Source organism: Phascolarctos cinereus, unplaced genomic scaffold (assembly GCF_003287225.1).
Source record: "Phascolarctos cinereus isolate Bilbo 61053 unplaced genomic scaffold, phaCin_HiC Scaffold_7;HRSCAF=346, whole genome shotgun sequence".
NCBI classification, from domain to species: Eukaryota; Metazoa; Chordata; class Mammalia; order Diprotodontia; family Phascolarctidae; genus Phascolarctos; species Phascolarctos cinereus.
Window position 1 is genome coordinate 67,881,543 of NW_027556180.1, and position 23,529 is coordinate 67,905,071.

The window sequence follows — 23,529 nt, forward strand, 5'->3', positions numbered from 1 at the left end:
TTTGGAAGGGGATGGGATAGGGAGGAAAGGAGACAATGAGGGCAAGGGTGGGGGTGGGCGATGTTATTCAGTTTTGTCAGATTCCCATGCAGTGCTGTAGGGAGAGTCTGGATTCTGCATCCCACTTCCCCCCATCAGTCATATCCCTGAACATCGATGTCTTAAAACTGGGGATGTGGCAAGAGCAGGAGGGGAGCTGAGGTTTCAGAGGGCACTAGGGGAAGAATGAGAACTGGAAGGATAATTGATGGAAGTGGACAAGGATTGGGGGGCACGAAGGGCTAGGGAGGATACCAGGGATGAGGAGCAAGAACTAGGGGAACACGGATGGAGAGGGGAGGGCAAGAGGCTGGAGGCCATTGAGCAGAGAAAACTTAGAGCCGGTGGGCACTGGGGAATCTCAGGGGGAGGGGGGAAGTGAGGGAAGGAATTGGTGGGAAAGAGAGACCTGGGAAGGAGAAGAATTGGTGGGGGGTGAAGGAGGGAGAGGAGGAGGAAGAGGGGAAATGCAAACCAAATGTTGGCCCAGAGAAGAGTAAAGAATAACAGACTCGCGGGAGACTGGAGCGGGGCTCCCTTCAGGAAGGGAAGGGCTGGGACAGATGTTTAGAGAGAAGAAAGAAAGAAAGAAAATACTGGGGAAAAGTCCACAGATTGGAATGTGTGGGGGTGAGTGGGAGGGGGAGCGTGGAAGTGATGGGGAGGGCCACTTACCATGCTGACCAGGGCCTGGCATTCTCTTCTAGGCTCTCTGTGAGTGTGGATTGTCAGTTGGTCCTGGGTGTGTGTGTGTGTGTGTGTGTGTGTGTGTGTGTGTGTGCTGGCTCGGGCATTTGTGACTTCACAAAGCTGTGAGTGTGTGGGAGTAAGTGGGGGACTGTCCTGCTGTGGAGGAGCTGTCTTTTGATCTTTTCTCACAGTATCAATATGCTGTTCCATTTCTACCAGGCAGAAGGGGAATGTAGCACACTGACTTCCATCTTTCCCTACCATCACTTCACTGGGCAGCCCTGAAGTTTAAAGTCTCTAGGAAATCAGAGCGGCTGCCAAAGTGGGGAGGAAGAAGTTGGGGGGGGTGCAGATCTCAGAGGGATGCAGGTACATGTATACGGGTGCTTGTGAATGTGTGTGTTTGTGTGTGTGTGTGTGTGTGTGTGTTTTGGGGGGTTTCAACTGGGGACAGATGAATGAATCTTTGCCACCAGACCCCTTCCCTCTTCCCTCTTCTTTTCACTCATGAAGAAGTAAGGGAACTGACCTGAAACTCCACTAGAAGGGCTGGGAAAGACAGAGAAAAAGGAGGCAGGGACAAGGGGGTGGGAGGGGGGAGGAGGAGGGAGAAAGAGAGGGCTGGCTGCAGGGAGGGAAGGAAGGAGGGAGAGAGGCAGGCAGCAATCGCGGCCAGACAGATGCTGTCTCAGTGAAGAGAGGCAGAGGACTGAGGAGTGGGGGGGTGTCTCTTCTGCCTTGTCCTGCCCGGTGCAGCCTGGCACAAGCGGTAGTCTGAGGAAGGGCAGGTCTTCAGGCTCCAGGGTGTGACCCAAGAGACGGACACGGCTAGAAGATGACGTGGATCTGTCTGTCTTGTATGCTTTGGGTAGGTCGGGTTTTCTCAGCTTTGGGGGTCATTCCCTCCCCCTGCTTCCACTTCATTCCTGGCCTGATTTCTCAGGTAGGATACCTGGAACCCAGGGAGATTAGAGAACCGGTCAGCGTTGGTGGTACGTGTGGGGCTGGAGGATGGCTTTCTCCCTCTGATCAACATCTGGATAGGTTGCAGAAAGTTCCAGGAAAAGAATCCCCCACATCTTAGCAACCTCTTCCCTTGTTGCTGTGTGCTTGTTGACTTGTCCTTTTGGCTAATATATAGGACTTCCCCGCGGGGGGGGCCCTCACACCCATAGCCATAGCCAGAACTATTCCCACCCCTTCCCTTTTCCTAGGCAGAGGCTACAAGGTATCCTGGAGTGGCATGGAGGAGATATTCCCTCACCCCTCTGCACCCCTGCTCTGCCTGGGTGTTTGAAAGTCCCCTCCAAGCTCCAGTGGCTGCCCAGTTCTCTGTGGATGGGTGGATGCACTGGGGACTGAGGGCAGGTTGTGCATGTGGAGGGACATGAGGGGGGTGGGGTGGAGAGGGTGTCAAGCATCGTCCTGGAAAATCAGAGTAAAATCAGGGCTGGAGAGAATTCCACTCTAATTCCATCACAGGCACACTCTTGACCATGACCTCCAGTGTTCCCTTCCTCCATGGGGATTTTGCCTGCGTATCCTCTACCTCTCAACCTTCTCAGGCTAACTCTACTATCCTATACTAGGTCATGGATTCTCTCTCTCTCTCTCTCTCTCTCTCTCTCTCTCTCTCTCTCTCTCTCTCTCTCTCTCTCTCTCTCTCTCTCTCTCTCTCTCCTCTCTCATTCCTACTTTTTTTTGGCCCCCAGTGCAGATATGTGCAAGGAGACTGGGAATAGGGCCTATAGCCCACATGGTCCAGGTAATTCCCATCGTTCCTGGGCAGAGGTTTCTGGGAGTGCAAAACAGGGTTAAGGAGGGAATGTGGTAGGGATGGAATGGGGGAAATGGGTGGAGGGATAGGGGGAGGGCAGAGAGGAAGAGAGATTCCTAGCAGTATGGCCAGACTGCAGAAAGACCCCTATAGAGGGGTCTCCAGACATATCACCACCCCCTTCTCTCCATGGGTTGGCTGAGAGAAAGCCCAGAATTCAAGAAAGGTCAGGGAGGTGAGAGAGCTATTGGGGAATAACCTTAGGCAGGGTTAACTTCAGAGTCTGAGAAAGAGATAGGAGTTTCGGAGTTCTGGTGTCCAGATGTTGAGACGCCTCTGCTGGGAGGGCCAGGATATCCCACCTTGTTTGCAGGAGTGGGAGCTGGGGGTTGGTTCAAAGAATAGGGAGACCTCTCCGTCTGGGTCCAGGGGAAAGACTATCTTGTCTTCGGGTTGGGGTAGTAGAGAAAAATAGAACTTGAAGCCACAAATTTGGGCAAATGGTGGTGGTGGTGGGGTGATGATATTCTATGATTGTGAGTGTTTTTAACCCCTAGGAGAGATGCTGGCAGGGATAGAGTCAGTTGGCTTTGTAGGGCTGTTGGAGGAAAGGATTGGAATGGGGGAGGTTGGAGGGGGTGGAGTGGGAGGCAAGGGGATGGGAGCTGATTAACCGGCTTCAAATCTCTGGGGTCCTGCTACACAGAGGCTGGAGAGCAGCTGGTTTTCATCTCCACCAAAGCTGAAACATGAGGAAAAGGGGTTGGCACTTCTGTAATAGGAGGGATGGAGGTTAGACTTCCTGTACACTCTTTCCTTGGAAGCTTTTGAAAGAATAGGAGAGAACCTCTCCCCCTTCCCACTTGCCCGGCTCCCACCTCTCAATGGGGAAGGACAACTGGAGGAGCCCATTCTACCAAGGGGATAAATGAAGTGACCTTGGGAGGGTCTAGCCAGCCCTTTATATCTCATCCTGTCCCAAATCAAGATGTCCAAGTCTGGGATTTCCTCTCCTCTCTGGGTCAGGGGTGTGTCCAGCCCTGTTCCAGAGCCCCAGAGGCCCTCAGGCCTGGTCTTTAGCGTCTTTCTCCTTCAAGAGGAAACTCACTATTTGTTTTTTGCTTATTTGTTTTGTCAGATGCATCAATAACCCCCAAAGGAACAGGAATTTTCCTTAAAAATAAAATCTTTTAAAAAAAATATCTTTTTCTTCTTGCTATCTTTTGATTGTATATTGCCTAATTTTCCCCTATATCCCTCCTTTTAGCCTCTTCCAGGAAGCCATCTCATAAAATTGATCTAAAAAAATAAGAGGAAAAATTAGCAAAACTGATCAACAAATTCGAGAAAATCTAACACTATGTACAATGTTCCACATCCATGGGGCCCCTGTCATTTGCCCCTCTACTGCAAGGAGTTGGAGAAAGAAAACTGTTTTTTTGGGAAAATCGCTTTCCACTCTAATTGTTACTATATTTCACCTCTCCCCCTAGCCAGGATGGTCCCTCCCCTGGACCTAGACACAGGTGGCTCTTGGTTCAGAGACACCTTTAGCATTCTGACCCTGATGCTGAGCCATTTAGATGCCTGGCCCTAGAATCCCTATAGCTCTTCTTCAGACTTTGACATTCACTATTCTATCTGGATGTTACACCTCCTTCCTCAAATTCAACCTGCCCCGAGCTCAGCACCTCCAAATCTTTCCCCTTAAACCTGCTCCTCTTTCTGGCTTAGTGGTTTCTCTCTGATACAAAAGTTCCTCCAGGGCAGGGACTGTTTCATTTTGTCAGCCCCTGGCGTCTAGTAGGTGATGCTTGTTTATTATCTGTGGCACCGCCTAGTCTCCCACGTACCCAGTGTTGGGGTCATCTTTAGCCCTTTGTTTGTCCTCACCTCCCTATAGTTATCAAGTCTTACTGACACCGTCTCTCATGCCCATCCCATTCTGTCACCACTCCAGAGCAGGACCTTTTTCCTTATCCATTCCCTAGATTATTGACCATAATAGCTTGCTTGAGGATCATAGATTCTGAAGTTGGGGCCAGATCTAGAAGAGATCAAATATTTCAGCTTACTCATTTTATTTTATTTTGTTTTTAAACACATCTTACTGATGCCTTTTGTTTTATATCAGTCATTTCTAGATAGTTCCTTCTTCCCCAACCCCTATGCCCAGTGAGCTTACCCTTTTTACAAGGAAATTTAAGCCAGCTCCCTCATCTGACAGTATATACAACACAGCACATCCATAGCCTCCCCCCCCACCTCATGAAGAATAATAACAATAATGGTATTGATATAACACTATAAAAGGCTTGACAAAGGAAAGCTATTATATTGAAATAGTTATCAAAATATTAAAAGTCGATGGATCCTCTGAACTTTATCTCATTTTATCTTCACAACAAGCCTTATCCCCCTTTTACGGATGAGGAAACTGAGGTTGAGAGAGATTAAGTGACTCTCCCAAGGTCGCATAGCTAGTAAAGATCTGAGGTAGAGTCTTCCTCAACTGAAATCTAGCTCTCTGTGCACTAGGCCAAAAGTCACTTTTAATCTACTGAAGAGACCTGGAAAGTCTAATCAGAACAGGGTGAGAATTCTTCCTATTTGGCTCCTGCTAGACTCTCTTGGACTGTTAGATATACTATAACGGAATAGTTTATACTTAGAGGTCAACTAGTCCAACCTCTTAGGTTTTTTTGTTTTGTTTTTGCTTAGGTATTTGGGGTTAAGTGACTTGCCCAGGGTCACACAGCTAGTGGTAGGTGTCTGAGGCTGGATTTGAACTCAGGTCTTCCTGACTCTAAGGCAAGAGCTCTATTCACTGCACCACTTAGCTGCCCCTCAACCTCTTGGTTTTAAAGAGGCAGAAGCTGAGGCTGAGTTGAAGTTACTTGACCAAGGTCACAGAGGTAATGAATGGCAGAGTCAGGATTTTACCCTGTGTCCTATGAGGCCAGCAGAACCAACGTTGTTTCTTTTTCTTTTCTTTCTTTCTTTCTTTCTTTCTTTCTTTCTTTCTTTCTTTCTTTCTTTCTTTCTTTCTTTCTTTCTTTCTTTCTTTCTTTCGTGTGGTAATTGGGGTTAAAGTGACTAGCCCAGGGTCACATAGCTAGTAAGTGTCAAGTGTCTGAGGCTGCATTTGAACTCAGGTCTTCCTGACTCTAAGGCTGGATCTCTATCCACTGCTCCACCTAGCTGCCCCTAAAAGGCATTTTCTTGAGAGTTGATTGCAGCCCCTGCATTTTACAGATGAGTGACTTGTCCAGGGTCACATAGGTTGTTAAGGGTCAAAGATGGGATCTGAACCCAGGTCTTCTGAATCCAGAGCTGGAATTCTTTCTACACAATACTTCCCACCTCTGCTCTTTCCTCCAATACATCCCTCAGACTACTGCCAAAATCGTCTCTTTTTTTGCACTGATCTGGCCATATCACACTCCTCTGCTCAAAACCTTTGCACATAGAGTAAAGTTTAAACTCTTCTTCCTGGCATTCAAAGCCTTTCATAAGCAGGAAAGATACTTTACCTTTCCGGTCTTATCTGATGCTTCTCCCTTTCATGTACTTCGTGTTTCCAGGCAAACTGAACACTTCACCATTCCCTACATGCATGCTATACTTTCTCACCTGTATGCTTTTATCTGCCTTGTTTCCTAAAACTAGAATGGCCATTTCTTTGTATCCTTTACAATCCATCTCAAATGCTAACTCCTCCAGGAAGCTTTCTCTGATTTCCTTTTCTCACATAGCACTTTACATCGTGTGTGTGAGTGTGTGTGTGTGTGTGTGTGTGTGTGAGAGAGAGAGAGAGAGAGAGAGAGAGAGAGAGAGAGAGAGAGAGAGAGAGAGAGAGAGAGAAAGAGAGAAAGAGAGAATGGGGCCTTTAATTTCATAGGTTTAGGAGACTCTTATTTTTGTATCTGGGACCCCTTAGTCTGGTGAAGTTTATGGACCCCTTCTCAGAATAATGTTTTTAAAAATATAATACATAGGATGACAAAGGAAAGCAATTATATTGAAACACAATTATCAAAATATAAAAAGTTCCAAGCTCATGGACTTTCTGAATTTATCCGTCAATGCATTAGAGGTCAGTGAACTGCAGTTTAAGAACCCTTGCTGTATGGAAACAGGTTGGTACCTGATCTGAAAGGGTCTGAAATGGTCTGAGGGAGTCTCAGCTTGGGCCACTGAGAGTTTCAGTGACTTGTCCAGGGTCACTCAGCCAGGATATGTTAGAAGCCATACTTGAACCCAGGTGTGCTGGACCCAAAGCCTGACCCTCTGTGGGCTCTACCATGCTGCCTCCCTTTGTGTTTTGTATACTCTGTGTAGGTTTCTCATTCCCCATTAGACTGTGAGCTTCAGGAGGGCAGGGACTGTGTATAATTTCAAGCGTGTATTCCCTCCTCCAATGCCTCTCCCCCCACCCTGGCTACATACAGTGTTGGCTCTAAGTGGATGCAAGAACAAATGAGATAATCATTGTAAAGTGCCTGTCACACAGTAGACCCTCAATCAGTGCTTGCTTTCACCCTTCTCTTCCTTCCCTCCCTTAAGTGTTGAATTGAAGACCACATCGAGGGTGCTCTGCAGCAACTTCCTCCCTCACCCACCACTCCTCACTCTGGGCCCTCCAGCTTGGTTGGGTTTGGAGGTAGTAGGGTCAGTAGCTAAAGAGGAGAGACGGCCTCACAATCCCTGAGTTTAGTTTGTGTGTTTCTCTGGGTTTGCAGACAGGGGACCTGGGTTCAAATCCTGACTGGAATCATAGCTCACTGCCAGTGTGACCTTCAGCAAGTCATTTCATTCTTTAAACCTCAGTAACCTTGATCCTAAAATGGATCGGATGATCCAGCCCTAAATCCACTGTCCCATGTTGCTCAGGGATCTGTTCCAGTACTGCATCCTAGAGCCCTGTATAACTAGTGCTAACCAATTAACTGAGAGGGTTTCAAGATGGGATTTAATAAGAAATCAAAGTATTAGAGAGTGAGATTCCTGGAGTTTGTCACTAACTAGACCTCAGGCCAATACCTTTTACCAGAACAGAGTTTTTTCTTTCTATCCTCTTGTTTCTGACCCTCTCCTTAGCATCTCTCAATCCCTTCTCTTTCTCAGTGTCTCCCCCAGCCACTTCCCCTTTATTATCTCCCCAGAGTGACCCCCAGCCCTTACTTCCCATAGTGACCCCTATCTCAGCTTGGCTTCCCTCAGTGTCCTTTCTCAGCTCCTGTCCCCTCATCTCCTCATCTTTCTTAGCATTCCCAATGCTTGGCACAATGCCTGGCATATAGCGAGCACTTAATAAGAAAGTGTGTATGTGGCACGCATGTGCTCGTGGTACGTGCGCACACTATATGAGTAGCAACAGGTCTGATGGGCTCACGGCTAAGCTTTAATGCAAGTAAGGATGAATGGGGGACTTAAAGACATCAATTCTCTTCTCCAATCTTGGCACAGATCAGGGCTCACCTGGAGGACAAGGTAATCCAGGGTCTCTCTGAGGTCATTCTGGCCCTGTTCTTCTAGTCTGATGGCTTGAGGTGGGGCTATGAGGTCTTAACATCCTTCTTTCCTGATGTGTCTGCTTAAACTACACTGTTGTTAGTAACAGCGCTGCCCGGTCTCGAAGCATGAACTGCCAACTCTTAGGAGGCCAGAGTTTCACCTCATTTTAGTCTCAGCTCCCCCTAATGGACCAGTTTACTCCCTCTAGCTACCCCTCCCCTTTTCCCTTTGATTCAATCCAATAAACATTTATTAAACACAGCTGCCAAAGTGATACTCCTAAAGAGATGATCTGATGATGGCATTCCACTGCTCTCCTGGCTCCCTATTACCTGGGGGATCAAATGCAAGCGCCTCTGTGGGGCATTTAAAATCCTTTACCACCTGGTTCCAACCTTCCTTTCCAGGCTTATTGTATTTAACTACTCTTCATACCTTTCATTCATCCTATGGTCCAGCCAAATTGCCCATTATCCCCAGTGCTTAGTACAATGGCTGACATAGAAGCCTCAAGCACATTGGTGCTTGATGAATGCTTGTGCATTTATTGATAATATTAATAATATTATCAATACTATCTATTAATATTATTAATGAATAATATTGATAATATTATTAATACTATCTATCAATAATATTAATAATACTATCTATTAATAATATTAGCACTATTTATTAATAATTTTATTGATACTATTTATTAATAATATTATTTATGATAAATTATACATTTATTCATTGGAGAGTCAATCAATTAATCAAAATTTATTAAGTACCTACTATGTGCCAAAGTTGAAGAGAAGCAGTCCCTACCCCCAGAGAGCTTATATTCTGCTGAATGGTCTGGTCCATTAGATTTGGAACTAAGGAAATAGTAAAGGACAGAGAAAGTGGGTGTGTCCTAACAGTATTTACGTGTATGTGTGTAGGCCTCCAGGGGGTGGTGATTATGGAAAATTTGGGGAAAATTGGAATATCTGCAAGATTTTTATTAGCATTAGATCCAGAGGGTACTTTGGCAGCTTAGACAAAACAAGGAATTAGGTATAATTTGGTTTGCTCATAAAAGCACGATTTCAATATCAAATCTGGAAGTACATCAGGCAATAGTTAGAAATTTGCTAATTGAATTTACCAGGAAATGTTTGAAGGTTTCATTACAAAGCAGAGATCTGAGCCTTATGGAATCATGCATCTCTGGGATCTTGCTGCCCTAGGAAAAATGGCAAGACTGTGATAACAGAAGAAATCCTTAACATTAAAGCAAAAAAAAAAGTTTTGTAGACTTGATGTGAAACAGACACAGGAAACCTCTTGTTAGGATAAGAAGCTGAAAGGGGGAAAAAAAAAAGAGAGATTCTTCCACCTCCATCCTCCCCCACTCCTAAAAAAACCCCCCAAAACAACCAAATAAACCCTACAACCAATTGGATACTTTGTAGGCCACATGAAACTTTGTCTGCCCGCCTCATTTTTTGAATGGGACAGTCTCTTGAGCTAAGGTGACCCCTTTTCTTGTGGAAACTGCAGCTCCCTCTAGAGGCAGGAATGTACAGTGTTCGTGCCTTTGAGATTTCCCACCCCTTCAACTTTGTCCCTCCGGGCACAGGAATTGTACTGATTTGATACAGCAGATGGTTTTACATCAAAACCTTCCTGTTGTATGGTTCTTAGAAATATATATATATATGGAGAAAAGGCCTGTGAGCTCCTTATCTTCAGCATTTCATGCTCCATTACGTTCAGTGCCAAATGAGATAAAGTGTGCAAAGTGCTTTATGTGCTAACCATTATTATTATTATTTAAAAATTATAATCCAAATATTTCCAATTATTTTAATCCCCACAAAGAAATAGCACTTTCTTTTCCTCTCCCCCTGCTTCCCCCTTTCTTTAGCTGTGAGAAAGAAGGCTGAAGGGGGATGTATCCTATGGTAGAATGTCAGAGCTGGGGGGAACCCTTAGAACTCATCTGGTCCGGATCATTTATTTCACACGTGAGGAAAACTGAGGCATACAGAGGGGAATTGGCTTCACCCCTTAAGGCAAGCCAGTTAAGTGACCAACCTCACAGGACAGGAAAAGCCCTGGTCTAGACAAGGCAGTGGGGAAAAAAAATCACAGGTGCTGTTAACTAGATAGCCATCTGGTCTGACCCTTACCTGAGTGAAAATCCCTTCTTCTATATCCCTGCCTAATTGACATCCAGCCTGTACTTTAAAATAGAGTGGTCTCAGGCAAGGTCAATTCCTGTGCCCAAACCTCAGTTTCCCCATCTGAAAAATAAAGGAGTTGGACCAGATGACCTCTAATGCTTCTTCTACTTTTAAATCCTTTGATCTTAAAATTCTCCAAGACACAAGATCTGGAGTCAGAAGCCTTAGGTTTGAAACCTGGTTTATCCTCGAGACTAGCTGTATGACCTTGGGCAAGTCACTTAGCCTCTCTGGGAGCCAGTTTTTACATTTGTAAGATAAGGATAATATTCTGTGTATGTATTGTTTACCTCAGAGTATTTGTGAGGAAAGTGCTTGGTTAACATGCCTTTAAAAGGTGAACTATTATTAGGGGGCAATGGAGGGAAATTGGTCTGTCCCCTTTCCTGGAGCTCATTGAAAACGTCTGTCTGGGAAGGAAGGGAGACCACCCTGCCTGGTGGCAAGACATTGGAGGAGTTCACTTTCTCGAGGCATCCTCCTGGGATCCCCCTTGATCTCAGGACTGCTCTGTCTGCAGTTAACACAGGCTGGGCTCAGCAGCATATGTTTAGCCACAGGACGCAGACAGGAAAAGAATGACTAGCTAGGTTGAAGAGCCAGCAGGAGACCTGGGGATTGAGGGACATTATTTCTCATCCATCACCCCCTACCATGTCCCCTTATGGGACTGGGATGGTATGTGGAGGAACAGACTCATCCTTCCATAGCAACGGACTGTTTCCAAGGCTCCCAGTGTGGCTCCACCCTCAACCACATTACCGCTGCCTTCACCACTGGGAACAAACATCTGGAGGGCAGGCTTGGCTGGGAGAGACAAGGAGGAAGGAGAGGAGAGATTCCTCCAAAGAGCTAGGAAACCTCTTGTGATAGTTTGGGTAAGTGATTTAATCTCTCTCTACCTTAGTTTCCATATTTGTAAAATGGAAACAATAACATTTGCTTCCTTCCAGTCCCATCTAAAATCCCACCTTCTAAGGAAGCCTTTCTTGAGTCCTCTTAATTCGAGTGCCTTCCTTGGGTCAAATTTTTTCCATAGCTTGTTTGCACGTAGTAATTTGCATGCTGTCTCTGCCTTCTTAAGAGCAGGGGCTGTATTTTACCTTTTTCTGTATCCCCAGCATTTAGCCTAGTGCCTGGTACCTAGTGAGTGGTTAATCAGTGTTTATTGACTAACTCATAGGATTGTTCAGGGAATCACATGAAAGTATGGGATCAGAAAGTTAGAGGTCATTTTGTCCAACCCCCTCACTTAAAATTTAAGAAAATTTAATCTCCTATCCCCTTCATTACCAAATATATCTTTTTTCTCTCCCCTAACCAGAGAGTCATCCCAGTCATAAAGAATGAAAAAGAAAGGGGAAAAAGCAATTCCGTGAAACTGCCTGACATGTGAATGAAGTCTGCATTATTTGGACGGTCCCACACCCCAAATCCTCTGTAGCTGCAAAGAAGGGAGGGCTGCATGTTTTCTTATCTCATCTATTTTTTCTTTAAGGCAATTGGGGTTAAGTGACTTGCCCAGGGTCCCATAGTTAGTGTCAAGTGTTTGGTCTGAGGCCGGATTTGAACTCAGGTCCTCCTGACTTCAGGGCTGGTGCTCTATCCACTGCACCACCTAGCTACCCCCTTATCTTATCTTCAGGCCCAAGCTTGGTCACTATAATTACAGAGCATTCAAAGTTATGGTTTTTGTTTGTTATTGTTGTGATTTTTCCACTTAAATTGTTGTAGTTATTACTTACATGGTTTTCCTAGTGTGGTTTACTTTTCTTTGCATCAGTTCATACAAGTCTTCCCTTCTCTATATCCTTCATAGTCATTGTTTCTTGGGTGCAGTAATATTCCATTACCTTCATGTTTTACAATTTATTTATTCATTTCCCAGCTGATGGGCATTTACTTGGTTTCTGGTTCTTTGTTATTATAAAAATATTGCTATAAATACTTTTCTATATGTGGGACCGATCTTTAATATCCTTGGAGTATGTGCCTAGCGGTGGGATCTCTGCCAACCTCTTAATTTTAAAGAATTAAAGACTGAGGCCACCGAAGTTAAGTGATTTGTCCAAGGCCACACAGGTAATAAATAGTTGTGCTGGAATTTGAACTTAGACATTTTGACTCTAAATCAGGAACCTTTTCACTATACCATATTCCCTCCAAGGTCTACTGGGTATAAATTACTTTGCAAACCTTTAAACATCATGTAACTATCAGCTGTTATTATTACTATTAATAATGATATCTGGCCTCAATTTTTTTATCTGTAAAATGATGAGGTTGGTCTAGGTAATCTCTAAGATTCCTTTGAGCTCTAAATTTTATAATCTTATGTCTGGGGACTCATCTACTAGTCAAGACATATCTTATAATTTAATTATCACCTTCCATAACCAATTCTTCCTCCCAGGCCTGTTCTTCTCTCTCTCTCTCTCTCTCTCTCTCTCTCTCTCTCTCTCTCTCTCTCTCTCTCTCTCTCTCTCTCTCTCTCTCTCTCTCCTACATCTCTTGGCTCTGATCAGATGTGGTCAAGGTTTAAGGAGGCCAGGGGAGTGCTGGAATTTTGGCCTAGGGATTGGCTGATAGAGAAAGGACTGAGAAAGTTTCAGAACCTTGGGAATTTGGGTTAGACACAGCTGATCTCAAAGAGTTATGTCCACTGCTCTTAGGCAAGGACATTCTTAAGCTGAGGGTCTGGGGAAAGGGACAAGTTAGTTGCATCAGCTTGAAGTCTGATACTCATTTTTGGTCCCTGTTTTCCTCTCTGTTCAATAATTGGCAGGATGATGAACATACCCCTCTCCCCTTAGTTCTAGCCCAGTCATCGTATGAGTAGATTAATAATAATAATAATAATAATTCACATTTAGATAGTGCTTTAAAATTTACAAAGCATTTTACTCTCAACAACCCTGTGAGTGAGGTAGTGCAAGGATTATTACCTCTGTTTTACCTATGAGGAAACTGAGGCTATGAGAAATCTAGGTAATTGTCTTGCGTCACACAGATTTCAAGTTTTGAACCAGGTTTCCAATATGGGTCTTCTGATTAAGGCAGGGATTCTTAACTTGAGATCTGTGAACTTGTTAAAAAGGGTTTTTTTTGGTTAACCATTTCAATATAATTGGTTTTCTTTGTCATTCTGTGTATTTTATTTTATTCACTTGAAAACATTGTTCTGAGAAGGGGTCCATAGGCTTCACCAGGTTGCCAAAGGGGTCAGTGGTACAAAAGCTTAAGACCAGCTGCTTTTAGGTATCTTCCAGCTCTAATATTTCATGGATTTGTGGTTATGTAGGCTGTGGGCTATGGTGTGCGTTTGTCAGGAATGTGGCTATGGCAGTCATGGGACTGGATGGACCAGTGCATATGGACTGATCTGGGGAAGGTGATGAGATGAGCTTAGTCAGGAAAGGACTGGCTCTCCCCAGGCTTGTGCTCACATGTGGTTACTGGTATGCCAGGACTCCAGGGTCCTTGGAGTGGGGTGAATCAGGCTAATGCTTTCTCCACTTTTACTCCAGAAGCTGTCAATCTGAGCTCCAGAATCTTCCTCTATCCCTTCACCTCCACTGCCCAACCCACCCCATACCATGCCAGTCCTTGGGTCTCGGCCGCCTGCTGTTTACTTGGGGCTGGGCCTCCCCTTTGGAATGGACAGCTCTAGTGGTGGAAGGAGAAAGGAGCAAGGCAAGGTCTGTGCACTATGGCGCCACCTAGCTGCCATTTATGTATCATTATCATTATATGTTATTCCTCTAACCTACACCAATACCCTGTCATGCCTTGAAGATGATCTTGGGTTCTTGAAGGTGAGGCTGTTGGAGTGGAGTGTGATCTCAGCAGGTTCTACTAAGCTGGAAAGTTACAGGTACAGTGATGGACAATACGTCTGTTATTAAGTTTGCAGAGGTCAGGCACAGCCCTTTAGGCCCCACTGGTATCACCTAGACCACCTGGCTCTGGAGTCCAGAAGAGCTGAGTTCAAATTCAGCAAAGACTTCCATACCTATATGATCCGCATCTATTTAATCTTTCTCAGCCTCAGTTTCCTCATCTGTGAAATGAAAATAATAATAGTGTTAACCTCATAGGGTTATTGTGAGGATTGAATGTGATAACACATGTAAACCACTTTGAAAACCACGTACAATGCTATATTAATTAGATATTATTATCTATAGGGGGTTGTATTTTCTCCTTATCTGTAAAATAGGGGTAATAAAAGCACCCACCTCCCATGTAGCTATGAGGATCAAATGAGATATTTTTAAAGCCCTTTGCAAATCTGAAAGCACTACATAAATGCTAGCTTTTATTTTATTTTTTAAAATCATATTTTATTTTTTCCCTAACTACCTGTAAAAAATTTTAACATGTTTTTTTAAAATTTTGAATTATGGATTGATTTTGGCCCTCTTGAATTGTTTGAGTGTTCTTCCTTAATAATAATTCAGATGTCCATGAAATTAAAAAATTTAAATTAAATTAAAATTTACAATTCCAAATTCTCTCCCTCCCTTACCTCCCCACACCCCAAAATCGCAAAATGCTAGCTATTATTGTTATTTACATTATTTAATGAATAATTAATTTTGTTTACTTTATTTTTATTTAATTTCTTTAAATTGCTTTACTATTAATCATTATTATAGTTACTGGAATTCTTGTAGACCGTCTGCTATTAAGTTTTGAGTGGGTTGTGATGTATGTGACTAGAGGGACATTACATAGACATTACATAGTATTGAAGTGTTTAGTGCCTTTTTCTCTGACCTTTATTTCTCTTTACCTTTGACTCTGTTTTCATTAGTGTTTCTCTGTTTGCTTCTCTTTGCCCTTCTTCTCTCTGTCTCTTTTTCTGACTTTCTCTCACCCCTACACCCTCCTCCCTCTCTGTGTGTCCACCGGTCTCTGTGACTCAGTCAATTTTACCCTGGCTCTGGGCCATTCAATCTTGGGAGATGAATCCTAAGGACAGTCTGGATTTATGAGACACAAGGGTGGCTCGAAGCTGCACTAGACTCCACCCCTTCCCCAAAAGTGGCGAGAAGTTTTCCTTCCTCTACCCGTATTGGGATTTCCCCTTCATCTGGGGATGGCCAACTGAGAGGAGCTGGACAGGCCTCTGCAAACTTAAAGAGGATGTGAAACCTATCTAGGGAAAAAAAAAAGGATTTAGGAGCGGTTGGAAAATCTCAGTATGGAAGGGTAGTGGGGCTGGGAGAGGAGGTTTAGCTCTGAGCTGGCCCCCAGGACTGTTGGATAAGTAGACTGTGCTGGCCCCTGCTGATGTATCTGGGAAATGACTAAAATAGGGGAAGGAAAAATCTTACCACTGGGGAGGAAGGGAAATTAGGAAAGGGAGTCTAGAGTTAGAGTGAGAAAGGACCTGTAGGGGCAGCTAGGTGGTGCAGTGGATAGAGCACTGGCCCTGGATTCAGGAGGACCTCAGTTCAAATCCATCCTCAGACATATAACCCCCCCCCCCCAGAAAGAAAGGACCTCTTTTCTTACAGATGAGGTTGTGACCTGGTTATGGTCACCCAGTCCAGCACTAGGTGTCCAAGGACATTGTCCTTTTTCCCTCTACCCATACTGCTTTCTAAAGGGAAGCCACAGAATCTTGGACCTGAGGATCTCAGCACAGGAGAGATCTACATCTGTTTCAGCTGTGGGAGGGGGTTCAGAGTTTTTAGACTAAGGCTTCTGTAGAAAGAGGGTTGGATTTAGAATCTGAAGGATTTTTGCACTTGAATTCTGACTCTGCCAGTTGGGTGACTTTTTGGGTCTCACTTTTGTAAAATAAAGGAGTATACTGGACTGTGTGATTTTCTGGGCCTCACTTTTATTGGGCTAAATTACCCCTGAGGTCCCTTCTAAGTTCTAAGTCCTACAAAACCTATGTAAATAGAATCAATTAGGTGTCTGTATGGGGATAGCTGAGCCCTCTTCAAGTGGGAACTTTCCTCCTTCCCTTGCTTCAAAAGGGAAACTGAGGGAAGGTCTTCACATACACTAGACTAGGAGTTAAGAGACCTGGGTTGGAATCTTGGCTCCCACTGTACAATCGTGGACAGGGTACTTACACTTTCTGAGTCTCAGTTTCCTCATTGGTCCAAAGGAAATGATAATATTGCAACTAGGTGGTGCAGCGTGAGCAGAGAACCGAGAAGCAGGAAGACCTGAGTTCAAATTTGACCTGTGTGACTCTGGGTAGGTCATTTAACTTCTATCTGCCTCAGTTTCCTCATTTGTAAAATGAGGATAATAATAGCACCTATCTCTCAGGGTTGTTGTAAGGTTCAAATGAGATAATATTTGTAAAGCGCTCAGCACAATGCCTGGAACATACAAGATAATATATGAATATTAATTATTATGCTGGTGTCACCCACCTCACAGAATTTTTGTAAGCTTCAAAGTGCTATAGAAACATGAGTTATAGCTTCATTTTTAAACCATCCATTATTTTTTACTTTCGGAAAGTGTTTGTAATAAATACCACCACTAATAAACCCTGTTCCACCTTAAACAAACAAACATGTTTTGTTCTTACTCCAAAGCCTGCTAAGACTGAACAGTCAGGTCATGGGTTGAAGGGATCTTAGAGTCCAACCCCCCTATAGAGAGGAAAAGGGGGTTGAGAAAAGTTAAGTGATTGGCCCAAGGTCACATGGTAGTGGAGGCAGCATTAGAACCTAGGTCCTTTGATAGGAAGTAAATTCAGTGTTCTTCACTACCCAGTGACTGTCTGCTCCATTGGGTCTGAGAGCAGGTTTGGTTCCAGAACAGCCAGGCAAGAGAACGGGCGAAATGAGCTCCTCTTGCTCCCAGCCCCAACACTTGCTCCCCTATCCTGGGTGCCTCTTTGGTCCTGCCCCCATGTGCTACAATCCCCATCCCCTTCCTGGACCTAAGAACTCTGCCCCTTTCTTTGCTACAGCCTGAAGACCTGGAGGCGCCCACTACCCACACCTTCAAAGTAAAAACCTTCAAAAAGGTGAAGCCCTGCGGCATCTGCCGGCAGGTGATCACTCGAGAGGGCAGCATCTGTAAAGGTGAGTGGGACACTGGGCATCAAAGGGCTGGGGGAGGCGGGGACAAGACTGGATGGAACAGACTCCTTTGTACAGGGCTGGTGGCCCATGGGTGGTTTGGGCAGACCCTGGGCTGTCAAAGGTAAGTCCTTTCCCCTCAGGGAATGGGGTCATGCTTCCCCCTCCTCCCCACTTCCTCTACTGCTACACCATCCCCGTGCTGGCTCTACTATGCATTGCCCATCCTGGTGGGATGGGAGGGCAGGACACCCGGGCAGGATTGGGCAGTGGTTTGGTTTGGTTTTAGCAGAAAGAACACTGGACAGAAGACTTGGGTTGGACATTCAGCTATGTAACTGTGGACAGATCTCAAGCTCCCTAAGCCACTTTCCCTATCTGTAAAATGGCATAAATACTCGTAAGACAAAAAACGTTGCAAATTGTAAAGCTCTATGTATATCTGGATTATTATTATTAGGAAAGAGCATTTGAACAATTCAAGAGGGGTGGGAATTTTAGGGCCAAAGTCAATCAATAAGATTGACAAAATACCTACCCTATGATAAAATCTCGTTCTCACTCTAAGATTTTCGCAGTACTTTACCGACATTATCTTATTTGAACCTCACAATAACTTTGTGTGACTACAGGGGCTATTGTTGCCCCCATTTTACAGATGAGGAAACTGAAGCTCAGAAAGGTCAAGAGATTTGCTCTGAGTCACACAGCTATAAAATGTCTGAGGCAGGATTCAAATCCAGATCTTCCAGTACACCTTCCACAACTTCTTGTCGCTTCAGTACTGTCTGACTCTTTGTGACCCCACTTGGAGTTTTCTTGGCAGAGATACTGGAGTGGTTTGCCATTTCCTTTTCCAGCTCATTTTACAAATGAGGAAACTGAGGCCAAAAGGGTTAAGTGACTTGCCCAGGGTCACACAGCTACTAACAGTCTGAGGTTGCATTTGAACTCAAGTCTTCCTGACTCCAACCACTATGTTTCATATTTTAACTCTCCATATTATAACTTGTAGCATAGTTACTTGTGTATTTGTGCCCACTCAATAGTAGACTCTTCAGGTCATAGGCTTGTTTTTTGATAATTTTTGTCTCCATCCTTCCGGCAGCATCGCTGCAGATAGTATGCACTTAAAACGTTTTTGTTGAACTAAATGGGAAGCAAAAAGATCATTGTCCCAATCACAATGCAAAAGAGAGCACCGACCCTGTCTTTGTGTATGTTTTCAGTACCTCATAGTGGCCACATGGTGGCGTTGTCCTTCCACAAAGTCTGGGTGGGTAGGCTGGAAGTACTGGAGCTCTAAGACTGACGTCACTACTGTAAAGAGGCTGCCACTGTCTTGCATTATTGGCTCATTGAATTACTTTAATGTGAAGTTGTATAGACATGAGACTTCGAGCCCCTGCCCCTCTCCAGGTAACCTCTCTTGGCCTTCTCCCAGTGCCCTCCCTAGCCCACAGCCCCTCTCCACTCCCCTCAGATGGTCTCATCTGTCTCCTATTAAGTTATCTCTGGGTGGGAAGTACTTTCAGGCAGTACCTCTGGAAAAGAAAGGTGTTGGGTAGTAGAGTGGAATAGTAAGTCCTGGGTGAATGTCCCTGAGGCTGTAGCTTCTGCCCCAGAAATCACCTTGTACAGAGCCTGGTATATAGCTGGCATGAACCAGAAATCACCAGGAAGCTGGTGGCCAAGCTGGTTCGGCCACTCCTGGATGGGGAATAGGAGAAGTGGTAGCTGTGGCAGGTGGGAGGCAGTGGCATGAGGGAGATGGGAAGATTGGTACTGCTCCTTCAAAGGCCTTGCTCAGTATAGGGCCCCTAATGTTAAAAGGAAGGTGAAGGAGGCTAGAACTCTGTCTTTACTAGCTCCATACAGTCAACTCCAAGGAAATTCTAACTTAAAACAATACCAACCACAAAAACAAAAAAACCAAATAAAAATCGCAAAACAAATAAACAATCAAACAAACCTAGCTGGAGGCTAAGGGTAGGGATGAGGGAAGTGGCTCTTCAGGGGGGTAGGAGAACTGTGTGCAGACTTCGAAGGCTGGCAATTAAAGATTCATAGAATGTTAGAGGTGGAAGAGATATCAGAGGTCATTCAGTCCCACAAGCTCCAGTCCTGGAGGATAGAGATCATGAGATTATTTAGGCATCCATAGGCTCAGAATGTTGTAGCTTGAAGACTTTAGAGGTCATCTAGTTCAAATCCTTCTCTCAGTTTGAAGAAATTAAGGCATGGGTAGTCACATAGGTTATAAGGGTCAATCTAAAAGGCTTAATAGTTTAGGTGAAGTCCAAAGTAGCCTCTCCAAGCCCCTTCTAGTGGTTGGGATTTTATTACTAATGACAGAGGAGTCACCTTTTGGTTTTCTTACATATATCTGTGTTTCTCTTTACCATTTGCCAAGCTCTTTCACATCCATTCTCTCCTTTGATTTAGTAGACGGGGCTGGTATTTTACAAAGGAGGAAACAGAATGCTGCCATGTTTGGTGATTTGATCAAGGTTACATAGCTAGAAAGTAAAGCAGTCCCATAGATAGGGAAAGAGCCAGAACCCTGAATCCTGGAGACAGGTCTCCTGCTTCTCTCCCTTCTGTTTCTGTTTCTTACAGGATGTTTCTCTGTGTCCAAAAAAGGGAAAACTCAGGCATGGAATGGAGAAAAGAAAGCCCCAGTTGCGGCTGTATGACATAAATCGGGCTGGACACATTCTTACAATGCTAGCTCATTGGGCTGAATCACTTGAGATGGTTGGTGATTGTGCCCGGTGTCATCATACCCTACCATGACAGGTGGGGTAATGGCCACCTGTCCTCTAGTTAAATCCACTGGCAGCTAGTGTACAGGCACATAGTTGGATGTAGGCTCTGACCATTCTCATCCTAAGTCTTCACTGTTTCTAATAAGGCTGCTTCCTAGAAACACTAGGAGAGTGACCAGCCAACCAACTCTGAAGCCCACGACCTGCCCCCCTGAATGGCTGTGAGTGACACAGACCCAGCCCTCAGAGCCTCTCGCTTCCCACACTTCCCTGCCTAGCCAGCAGACCTCTCCCCAGGGAGGACATATCCAACCTTAAAGGAGCAGGAACCTCTCCCACAGCTTCTGCATTGAAGAACGAGAAAAATGAATGAGGTTTGTTTGCCTCCTTGTCACCATCCTGGGTTCCCAGGGGTCCCTAGTCCACACCTGAGGGGCGTCTAACCTGGGTGACTCAGAGACATCTCTGTGACTGCTCTCCCCTCCCCAGTGTGGTAGGCAGCGCTTCTGGGGCTGGTTCACCTTTTGCCCCGTTCCGTTTTGTACGCAGTTGCTTCCTCTTTGTGTCCTTGCTGACCAGCTCAGATTCAGAGCTTTTGGTGCTTAAAGACTTCCGGGGGCTACTCAGCACCCCTGAGGTCACTGTACACTTGGCTATAGTGGAAGAAGGTTGGACTTAGCTGAAGACCCGAGCTTAAATTCCTGCCTCTTTTTTTAACTCAACCTTGCAAAAATAGCTGTCTCTCTCTGGTCCTCAGTTTCCTCAAATGTAAAATGAGACTAGGTTGGACCAGATGATCTCTAAGGACCCTTTAAGCTCGAAATCTTATAATCTCCCCCTCTATTTTCTAGGTGTGTGGGCAGGTGCTGACTCCAGCCCAGACAGATGGGGGTTTCCCCTATTTTTATGGATCTAAATATAATGAGATTTCACGGTCTCTCTCACAACTTACAGCTCTTAGAGTAGGAAAAGCATGAACCTTTCAGCGCTACCTCCAGCTGCAGTTTCAGCTCATTTGGGCCCTATTCGCCTTGCAGGTGAAAAACAGAGAGCTGTAAATGGTTTCAATTTAGGGGCTTGGGTTGGAGATTCAGCCCAGTCTTTGGTTGGATTGCTGTTAAATTGGTGTTTGCATTAAATGTTGACTTTAAAGTAATGAAAAATTTTAAAATAATAAAAAGAAAAATAATTTTTTTCCCAAAAAGTAAGTTAAAGAGATAAAGACCATGACAGAATTAAACCTCAGCCTATTCTGCCAACCAAGTCATCCCAGCTCTTTGACTCTTTACTCTGAAAGATAAAAAGGGGACCAGAAGTGGCCTGGTCATCTTAACAAGTTCTTCTCTCACCTCCTTTAACTTATTAAGGAAAGGAAAGGATGGAATCTCAAACACAAAATATTCTGGAATGGGAGGGGTAAATAAAGGGCACATTTCTTACAAGGACCTCCAAGTACATGACAGGTTGTGTTTCCTTGATCTCAGGTTTTTATTTCTCTCTCTCTGTCTCTCTCTCCTCTTTCCCCCTCTCCCTTTCTCTGTCTCAGATTTTTCTATCTTCCTTTTCCCCTTCTCTCTCTTTTTTCATCCCCCTTTTCTGTCTCTAACTTGTTCTCTCCTTCACCATCTCTCTCTTCTTTTTCTTTGTTTCCCTCCCTCTTCATGCATCTCTCTCTCTCTCTCTCTCTCTCTCTCTCTTTCTCTCTCTCTCTCTCTCTCCTCTTTTGGCCTTTCTCTTTGTCTATCTGTTTTTCTTTCTGTCTCTTTCCCTGTCTCTCTCCTCTCCTGTTTGTCTCCCTTCTCCCTCTCCCTTTCTCTCTAATTTCTCTGTCTTTCTCCCTGTCTCTATCTCTTTCCTCTGTTTCTCTCTCCTTCCTCTCTTCTTTCCCTTTCTGTTTCTCTTTCTCTTTCTGTTTTTCTCCCTCTTCATATCTCTCTCCCCTTCTCTCTCTCTCTCTCTCTCTCTCTCTCTCTCTCTCTCTCTCTCTCTCTTCTCTCTCTCCTCTCTTCATCTCTCTCCCCCTCCTTGCCTTTCTCTCTGTCTGTCCTCTCTGTTTCAGTCTCTTGTCTCTTTCTCTGTCTGTCTGATCACCTTTAAGTCCCGATTCAAGGGGCTGCCTTTGACTTGAAACCTTTCTGATCTTTGCAGCTGCTAGTGCCTTCCCCCTAACTTTATTTCTTTGTTACCTTGTATTTATTTTTATTTTGGCTTGAACCTTCACTATCTGGATGACCCTGGACAAATCCCTTCCACCTCTAGGGCCCATGCCACTTTCTAAAAACTTCAGGTTTCAGAGCAGGTGCTCATCCATATATATCAGCACAGAGGACTGATGAAATTAGTTGCAGGTCTGGCCAAAAACAAAAATAAAAGGCAAATTAACTTTGAACTCTGAATCTGGAGGTACTGGAATTTAGGATTTGGAAATGGAGGGAATCTAGAAATTGTCTTCAACCCCTTCATTTTAGAGACCAGGCCACCCAGCTCTAAATAGAAAAGCCAGAATTTGAACCCACATCTCGCCTGATTCCAAATCCACTGTGGTATCCATTCCCATTTGTTGCCTCCTATTCTCTGGGCTTAAATCCTGACTTTGTACCCTACTATCTGGGTGACATTGGGTAAAGTATCTAACCTCTCTGGGGCTCAGTTTCTTTATCTCTAAAATGCCAAGTTTAGGTTGTTTCATTTGATTTTCATTTTTGTTTCACTCTCTGTGACCCCTTTTGGGATTTTCTTGGCAAAGATACTGGAGTGGTTTGCCATTTCCTTCTCCAACGCATTTTACAGATGAGGAAACTGAGGCCAACAGCTAGTATCTGAGGCTCCATTTGAACTCAGGTCCTCCTGACTCCAGGCCCAGTGCTCTATCCACTGGGCCACCTGGCTGCCTCCTTTTTAATAATAATCACAATAGCTAGCATTTTTATAGCACCAACAATGTGCCACACGCTGTACTGAAAGCTTTACGAAAATTATAGGACCAGAGCTGGAACAGACTTAGTTCAATCCCTCCCTTATTTTTATAAATGAGGAAACTGAGGTCCAGAGATGCTCTAACTTGCCCAGGGTCACCCAGGTTGTAAGTGAGAACTGAGATTGGAACCTGACTCCTCTGATTCCTAACCTATCATTCTTTCCACTAGCCCAATCCCATAATTTTTTTTTTTGGCAAGGCAATTGGGATTAAGTGACTTGCTCCGGGTCACACAGCTAGTAAGTGTCAAGCATCTGGTCTGCAACTGAATTTGAACTCAGGTCCTCCTGACTCCAGAGCAAGCCCTCTATCCACTTTGCCACCTAGCTCCCCCCTACCCCCCATCATTTTATAGATGAGCAGAGTGAAGCTCAGAGAAATGCTTTGACTTGGCCAAGGTCATACAGATAGTAGCAGTCAAGATTTGGATCCAGGTCTTTTGACTGCAGATCAAGGGTTTCCCCACTCCATCACCTCACTTCTC

General features: G+C 44.6%; 1 protein-coding gene across 1 annotated transcript in view; it reads left to right on the forward strand.

The window, feature by feature from the left end:
- The window catches only part of TNS1 (tensin 1), a 326,151-nt gene that overhangs the window by 51,732 nt on the left and 250,890 nt on the right, over nucleotides 1–23,529 (forward strand). The window contains 1 exon segment of the mRNA XM_021002764.2: nucleotides 17,189–17,303. Within this exon segment, the coding sequence (XP_020858423.1) occupies nucleotides 17,189–17,303 (115 nt within the window).